At 48.5% G+C, this 8,670-nt stretch overlaps 1 protein-coding gene across 1 annotated transcript; it reads right to left on the reverse strand.

Moving 5' to 3' along the window:
* Positions 1-6,060: 6,060 nt before the first annotated feature.
* Positions 6,061-8,470, reverse strand: LOC130595907 (cystatin-like). The gene is made up of 3 exons (XM_057403029.1): positions 8,222-8,470; positions 7,596-7,709; positions 6,061-6,465 (listed from the first exon to the last, which is right to left on the reverse strand). Exons 1-3 carry the CDS (start codon positions 8,453-8,455, stop codon positions 6,388-6,390), a joined length of 426 nt encoding a protein of 141 aa, XP_057259012.1. The 5' UTR covers positions 8,456-8,470; the 3' UTR covers positions 6,061-6,387.
* Positions 8,471-8,670: the final 200 nt, after the last annotated feature.

Here is an 8,670-nt window from a genome sequence, read left to right on the forward strand (position 1 = left end):
TAAGAGGTCTCCATGCCTTCGGCTAAGCAATATTGTACATCCCTAGCATATGCACATTGTCAACAGCACCGTGTGGCCCAGCCCTAGGGCTGCAGGGTGACCTGGATCCTCACATCCTTTCATAATTGCAGGAAATTGCAATTTAGGCTGTGCGCAGAGGGAAGTGTCCATACCCAGTAGGAATGCTGATACAGCTTCAGGGATCTCACAAAGACTCTGCAGAGCCACATCCCAGAGAGCAGCACGTGGAGGGTATAAACCAGGAGCCCACATGCTGCCCAGCAGGGCACAGTCCCACAGGGTCTCAGAATAGCCAGCGCAAGACCTTGCCCCAGGACCCACAGACAGGGTCCATTAACAGACCCAGTGACAGCAAGGGAATGAAACACAACCAGAGTCCTCCCAATGACCTTAGCCTGCAGCAGGAGAGTGGGCTGAGGCCAAAGCTACAAGGCAGGTCAGAAGCCCATGCAGCAGCCAGGGCTGGAGATAAAGATTTAGATAACAAAGCTCAGACAAGGACAGGGGACACAGGTTTAAGCTTAAATGCCTTGGACCATGGTCAGAGACGGCGTGTGGTTAAGTGTGTCGTTTCACAACACAGACACAAGCTGGTGCAGAGATTCAGATCCCTGTTTATTACCACCGAGCCCTTTTCATCCCCTTGTTTGATACTTTCCTAACCTGCACATACATACAACCTTCAGTCTCATTAGCCCTCTCTAAAACTCTCCAGGTAAATAGTCCAATCACAGTGCTGCAGACTCACAAACAACACATTCTCTGGCCGTACACACCCCACCTCATCGCTCCTGGGCTTCTCAAAGCAGCACGGCCTCAGAGCTCATTCCCAAACTGCTCTTCATGCAAATCTGAGCACCTTCACTCCCCGCAACCTGTGGTTGAAGTAAATACAAAGAGAGACTGGGTCAGAAAAACGTCAAGGATTGTATTTACAAAACAGAAAATAAAACAAAATAAACAACAAAGAACAACGGTTCTTTTCAAAATACAACTCTTCTACCTAAAATTAGAACTAAAACATTGCATTGGTGCTGCCCAGAGCAGCGGAGCGCAGCTGTGGGACAGGGCTCTGGGCACCCCGGTCCCCTCTCTCTGCCCGGGCAGAGCCGGCGTAAGCTCTGACAGGCTGGCACCTGCAGCTGGAGGATCCTCTGATTCCTGCGCTTTAGCACCTTGCGGGGCGGCAGCGGCTTCAGGACCTGCCAGGGCAGAGAGGGCAGGGGTGAGCGGCCGTGCTCCCTGCCTGCAGGGCCACGGCACATCCCAAACCAGCTGCAGCCCCAAACCCTCTTCCCACCCTGCGCAATGGGGACCAAGGTTCTCACTGGGAGAAAGAGACAGAAGGGAGCAAAATGCTTGGCTTGGGCAGCAGCATCCACCAGGATGCCCAGCGTAGCCTGCTCGCCGCAGTGACCTGAGCCTGGGCACGCTGTGATTCTGTGATTCCATGACTGATCCCTTGCACGTGGCCATGTTTCCCCCAGCTTGAGGAGCAGCTTCAGAAGCCTTGGTCAGTGCTGGCACAGGCTGTGCCCTATGGCTGCAGCAGACCAGGTGCCCTGAAGCCCTGCAGCCCTCCAGCCCTGGGAGCTCAGAGTAAGCGGAAACCACTTGTCTGCCAAAGCCACGTGGTGTGGCATTTCACGACATGGACTCAAGTTGATGCGGAGACTCAAGTCCTCCTTTATTACCACCAAGCCTTTTTTATCCACTTGTTCGGCCCTTTCCCAACCTGCACATACATACAATGTTCAATCTCATTGGCCCCTCTGAAACTCACCAGTTAAATAGTCCAATCACAGTGTTGCAGATGCTCTCACAACCCCCACATTCTCTGGCCTTACATGCCCCAACTCATCGCAACCAAAGCACCAAGGCCTCAGAGCTCATTCCCAAACTCTTCTTCATGCAAATCTTCACGCCTTCACTCCCCACAGCTCCCCCTTCTTTGTTTTGTATATTCCCTGTCAACACCTGCTTAAGTGCTCGATTAAACTACATAAGCTAATAAAAACTAAGAAAACAAACATTCTTAATACAATTTTTTCACTCGTGCTCCTAGCCTAGCAAATAAACAGTTATGGAACGGTTACCATTCTGCACTAACAATTGGTTTCAAACTATAGAATGAAAACATAGATACATACCCGTTTTTACAGATCTTAACACATCAATTACTTGCGGCTGTGTTGTTATACCCCCCAAGCATCCCACGTGTCCTCAGGATTTGAGGCTGCCATTGCTTCCAACAGCAGTCTGAAAGGACTCATAGGTGTGGCAACCAACAGGCACATGGTGTCTGGTCCTGTCGCATTGGTTATAGATGCTCTCTTTTGGCTAGGTGAGAAACCACGGTAGGGTCGTTCCTCTTGTGATGAAGAGACAGAAGGCAAGGCAGGACGAACCCATCGTGCAGGGACCCAACGAGGTCCTTTATCTGTGGAAACACAAGCATACCCTCGTCCCCAGGTTATTAAAGGGAACGGGCCTTCCCATTCATGAGTTTCAAGATTACATACTTTAACATGAGCTTTCCCCTGTTCTAAATACTTTGAACCCCCAAAATGGTGCTGTGTAGGAGGTCCATCCTCTGTCCAGCGAGTTAAACAATTAAAACATAACAAACTTTCACTATACGTTCTTGAGGGGTTAACCCTGAACTCCCCCTTTTTTGTTTCTGCAACATAGTTTTAAGGGTGCTATGTGTGCGTTCAATAATGGCTTGGCCTGTGGGAGAATGTGGAATACCTGTGACATGTTGAATTCCCCACTGTTGAAGAAATGCTTGTGTTTTGTGTGCTGGATAACCTGGGCCATTATCAGTTTTATGGGTTCTGGAACTGCCAGGGTAGAAAAAGCTGTAATAAAATGTCCACAAACATCTCTGGCCTTTTCACCTGAATGTACCGATCCTTAAATACAAGGTGAAAAAGTGTCAACAGAAACATGAATATGTTTGCATTTGCCCAATTCTGGTACGTGAGCAACATCTGTCTGCCCAATTTCAAGGGACAAAAGACCGCAAGAATTAGTTCCCATCATTGACGTGGGTAGAACTTGTTGACAATCAGGACACAAGTGCATGATTTGCCCTGCCTGGTCCTGAGTCAGCTGAAAAGCATGTTGCAGAGCTTTTGCATTTTGATGATAAAATTCATGGGATAAGCCAGCACGTGCAAAACGGTCAGGTAAGACCATAAGACCTGCAAGCCCATCAGCCTGTGTATTTCCCTCGCTTATAGGTCGAGGTAGCAAAGTATGTGAACCTATATGCTGTATAAAGTATGGGTGTACCCAGCAATCCAGGAGCCACTTGAGCTCCCAGAGAAGGGCAAATAATGTCCTATTGGAAATCTCCTTCAGAAAAGCGTGTTCTAGCCTAGAAACAAGGCCTTCCATTTAGGTGGAATCTGTGATAATGTTGATTGGAGTAGTCCATAATTTAAAAGCATGGACTCCAGCAGAGTTCTGCTTCCTGAGGTGATCCTGTGACAATGTGCATATCATTGCTCCCATGTCCTTCAGCATCTTTCCAAACTGTTACTGCTCAGCCTTTCTTGCCAGATCCATCAGTGAATACTGTGAGGGCCTCGGTTATTGGCGTAATAATTAATTGTGAAGCAGGCAAAAGCAGAAGAGAATGTAGGGATTGCACAATTTTGTGTCCTGGGAAATGAATGCTAATTTGCCCTGTAAAATCTGCTAGAGCACACTGAAAAGCAAAAGCCAGGTGAGTTAAAAAGGCTAGTTGTTTTGTATCAAGAGGCAGATAATATTAGGTTCAACACCACCTAAAGTCAATAACCGCTCTCTTCCTTTCTGGATGACCATAGCTATCATTTCAATGGCTGTTGTAACTGTTTTTCCAAAATTATGTGACAAAAATACCCATTCCATAGGGATGAAAAGAAGAATTAAAAATGAAGAGGCTAATAGGGTGGTCCTTTTTTTGCCTATGAGCATCTTGACTGGTCAATTTTACAACCACTTTATCAAGGGCTGTTCACACAGAGGGGGTGAGTGTTTGAGGAGACGTCAAACATGGATCCCCCTCAAATAATTTGAAGAAGAGATGGAGTTCTTCCATAGATATTCCCAAGAGAGGACATCCAATTTATGACTTTCCCAGCTGTCTTGGCAGAGGTGGGAGCTGCAAGTCCATGTCAGTACAGCACAGCTCTGACCCCACCTACGTTTAAGGAAGCACAACCCTAGAATCCATCCATCCATCAAGTGCAAGCAAAGCATAACAACCGACAGCATGAAATAAGCACTGCCTTGGTCATTTGTTCACATCCGTCACCAACATTTGAAGAAGTCAGGCAGTGAAAAATGAGGGCTCAGTGTTCAGCTGAGCAAGCTACCACCAGCCAGCCAAGGAGAAAGACCTGCCAAGCAAAATACTCTTGGCAGGGGAACTCCCACTAATGCCCTGAGCCTGTTGCTAACACAACATAGCACAGCCCACAGTGGAAGGTGCTTCTATTAGGTCAGGCTTTTTTGGCATTTGGTCTGAGTGGAGAACACATAGGGATAATCACCAAAGCTGATACTCAGCAGCTTGTGAGGATGGGGTAATCTGTGCCATTCCTTCATGCCCTTAGTCATTGGCATTTCAACATGAGAACACAGGATCTTTGAATTTCAGGAGCTCATGACACTCAAACTCACTTTCTCTGGCACAGCCACTCCTTTTCCCCAGACGCTGTTCACAGCTGCTGGCTAACAGAGCTGAACTGGTAGAAAATCTTGGTTATATCCATCTGCATCCTGAGTTCCTGCCTAGTTTCCTTTCCAAGTACAATCCCCCATACAGGCCTCAAGCCAAGATGCTAAAAGGGAAATGCAGAAGTATGATGGAGCCCCTTCACCGCATTCCAGTGTTGTAATAGACCTAAAAATGGGAAATAAGCATGTAAGAATGGAGTTGTTAGAAAAATGACAAGTGAGGGCACCCAAGTAGCTTGACATTAGGATTTCCTGGATCAGCAGGGTTACTGATGCAACAGCACATCAGGCAGACACCTGCAGTCACTGACCTGACGGGCAAGAGAAACAGGACATAACTGTGCACAGCACTCAGAGGGAATGGGCAATGATGGTGGGGGGGGGAAGCATGGGGACCAATTCTTATCAGATCAGAGCACATCCTAGATGGAGATCTTTGTGTCAGGCAACCACCTCATCCCCGACTGCTCAAATGAAGATCTGGCCTTGTGCTCACTGCAAGCTCACAAAACTTGTTAATGATGGGAACTGGTATTTCCCTTGAAAGAAAGCACAACCCACAGAAGATGCACTCTGAAGGAGCTGTATGTCTCACTAGACGTTTGGTTTCTGGTGGTTCTCTTATTCTGCTCTCCATTAGACCCAAGCCCCATCCTCCAAGACTCACAGGTGTGGTTGTGTTAGCTCTCACATATAAGTACCATTTTTTAGGCAAATAACAGCATCCTTGCACTTCTCACCTCAAGCTGCCTTTTCTACCATCAGATCACTTCTGCAACTCTTCTCAGCACCCCTTCCACCTTCCTTTCAAAACAGGACCACCAGGCCCAGGCATAGGACTCCTGGATTTTAGGGTTAACATAGGGCATGACAGAACATTGGAACCAATTTATCCCTGGGTGAGATTTGCCAGAAGGGGTATGGTTACTTCAAAACACAGAAAAACAAAGACACAAGAAATGGACTATTAGAACTCTGCAAAACAAGAGGCATCCCCTAATGGTACCTCAAGCACCTGAAATAATCACAGCCTCTGTACAAGCTTTGGCTTACCTGCCCAAGATCAGGAGCTCCACACTGTAGCGTTTTCAAAAGCAGAGTTTCTCCAGTGAAAACAACTAAGAATTTCCTCCTCCAAAACCAAAGGCCAGGTTTAGGGAACAAAGAGGGACAGTTTACCTCCCTTGTGTCTAGGGCCCCACATTCCTTCACACCCCATTCTTTGGGCATTATAGACTGGATCACAAATACAAGCAAACCCTCCCTCCCACCCAGCAAAAGCTCAAACAAAACCACACATCACAGCAATTATGAATTATTTTTTTATGTTTACAGTAGTCACTCTGACAGGGGTACCAAGGGGCTTTTTTAATCAGAATTCTGATGTTGGAATTACTTCATTAGGAAAGCTGGATAAAGACCAAAACAGCTGCTCTAAAATGTAATTACAAAGAGTTGAGATCATACTGTGCTTTAAAGGAAAGTTACCTAGTTTAACTTGCATAGCACAAGCATACATAAGTAGCTGTGTTAACAGGCATTGATAAAGCCCATCTCAATTTGTGTTATTGCCTTTATTTTGTTTCTTTTAAGTCTGAGCAACTGGTTGCTGGTCTCTGCTGGAACAAGACAGGTTTATTGGCAGCTGCTGTCCAATAGTTTGATTTGGTTTAGCCAAGGAACAGTGTACACTACGAAGTTGCAAGTGGTGCGCTAAGGAGAGAAAGAAGAAAGAAAAGCAATTAAAAGATTACAGCAATGGTTGGTAACACAGTTTTATGCTGTTACAGCCATTTACCACCCCACGTGATCCAGAATGTATGCCATTTCCATGGCTCTCTAGATTTGCATTCTCCTGACAAGTACTCTGGAATACCACTCCTGTTAGAACCTACTCGGGATTAATCATTTCTCTCAAGAAAACACTAACAGAGAAGCTGAAAAGTCAGCACTTCTGAAGATCAGGCTGCCTCCTTTACCCATTCATCCAGCTTTCAGCATGGCTAATACTCCACCATAAACTCTCAGGCACAGGTAATCACAACCTGCACAGCTAATCTGTACGTACAAGTGTCAAATCATTCCAGTTGTCAGCTAGAAGCTTGTGTGTACCACTAAGTGCTTAATGGATCACTTGTGTGCAGTTACACTCCCGTATGCAGGCAGAAAGGGCATGTACGCAAAGAAGCTAAGCCTGTTGCTGTGATTAACAGAAGTAATGACGTGCTATGGAGGAGCTAGACTCAGCCCAGATCAAGGCAGCGCATACTTGGTGCTCTCACCCGAAAAGCTAAAGTACTTCTTTAAGAGCATTGCGATAAGACAAGACTCCCATGTAACAGCCTGCTGGGCACAGAGAAGAGGGGTAATCTGCCTCTTGTGATCAGTTCTTGGCCAAAAGCACTATCCACAATAATGTCAGCCGCCCCCCCCAGGAAGGAGTGCCAAGTCATGCATGTTGACATCACCACGGGATAAGAGGAGCTAAGAATAGCATGGGGACTCAAGGTACCAGCCAGAGGGGCAGGAGACCTGTAGGTTTGGCAGAGTTTCTTCCACACATCTTTATGACCTAGACTATTGAGCACTTTTTGAGAGTACTGAGGCACACACATGCAGCACAGCCCAAGATCCCCACTTACAAAACAAGCTAAAAGGCCCTGCCTTCTCTGTCAGTGTCATCTGGCAAGACAAGTTCTGCAAGAGCAAGATCTTGTTCAGCATAAAGGTATGAAGGTGCCTGATCTTGGCTGGAGCAGACAAGGGACATTGCCCATACCCCTCTGTACTAAGCCAGCTGGAGGGAAGGGGTTGGAAACCCAGGGGCCAGCTCTGGAGCTTACCTTGGCCATGTGTGGTGCATCATGGAGAGCACAGCTCTGGAGATCAGTGGCTGGCTTCGGGCAAGTTGTCCGGCCAATCTCTACCTCCATTATGTACTTGAGTCCAGACACAATCTGCAACAAGACAAGCAGACAGAGGCAGCTTTATTTGCAGTACAGGCAGAAGGGCTCTCTGAGGAGAGGAGCCTAGCAGAAAGGCAGACAGTTTTCTGGTTACATGATGGAAACCAGACTCCAAAAAGCACAGAGGGAATTGTACATGGCAGCTTCCATAGAGGAGGCATTTGGCACCCTTGCAAAAACAGGAACAAAATCCAAGTAAACAAGTCTCACGGTGCAGCTTCCTCAGCCGGTAAACAAAGTCATGTGTTAACCCATCCACAGCACAAGTTACACACAGCGCTCAACAGCAGATCAACAAAAAGAAGGCTTTTACTCACCTTCTGCAGAAGGAAAACCTCAGCTTCAACAACCCTCAAGTTTGAGGCCTGCTCACTGCTCCAGACAACACAGGCCTCATTTCCAGCTGCTCCCCAGAGGCTGATATGGCCGTTCCCTCTTTCCCCCCCACCCCGGCCCCAGTGTCCCCCTTGCCGCCACCCCTCACAAGCCCCCCCGGCACCCACCTGCCTCTTGGCGCTGATGACCCGCACCACCCGGCTGGAGTACATGTCGTTGCTGGCCCTGTTGTACTCCGTCATGGCGAACTGCAGGGCCCGCTGCAGGCCCTCATCGTTGTCGGCGTTGGCGATGTCCAGCGGGGCCCCCACCAGCCGCGGCCGGTCCTCGCCGCCCCACACGGAGCCGGCGAACACCAGTGCCACAGCCAAGAGGGAAACACACATCCAAGCTCCAGCCATGGCTGCGCAACTCAGACACCCCTGCGGCCGATGCTGCTTTAAAGCCGGCGGGGCGGGGCGGGCCGCGGCCTAGGCCCGAAACACCGCCCCGGCCCGCCCACACTGACGCCCCGCCCGCCGGCAACACAGGGGCGGGCAAAGCCGGCCTAGGGCCCCGGGGCCGCGAGCGCTCTGCCGGTGCGGGTAGCAGCTGCCCGGCTGCCTCCTGAGGGGAT

This window comes from Pezoporus wallicus, unplaced genomic scaffold, assembly GCF_028554395.1.
Source record: "Pezoporus wallicus isolate ANWC-B61680 ecotype Strahan unplaced genomic scaffold, APGP_CSIRO_Pwel_v1 contig_7553, whole genome shotgun sequence".
NCBI classification, from domain to species: Eukaryota; Metazoa; Chordata; class Aves; order Psittaciformes; family Psittacidae; genus Pezoporus; species Pezoporus wallicus.

Bases quoted from the DNA above. Each gene is read 5' to 3' on its own strand.
- LOC130595907 (XM_057403029.1), bottom strand. From the start codon at position 8,455: ATGGCTGGAGCTTGGATGTGTGTTTCCCTCTTGGCTGTGGCACTGGTG. The intron at 7,710-8,221 runs GTGGGTGCCGGG...GTCTTGTTGCAG, and splicing joins TCATCAGCGCCAAGAGGCAG to ATTGTGTCTGGACTCAAGTA. The intron at 6,466-7,595 runs GTAAGCTCCAGA...TTCTCTCCTTAG, and splicing joins ATGCACCACACATGGCCAAG to CGCACCACTTGCAACTTCGT.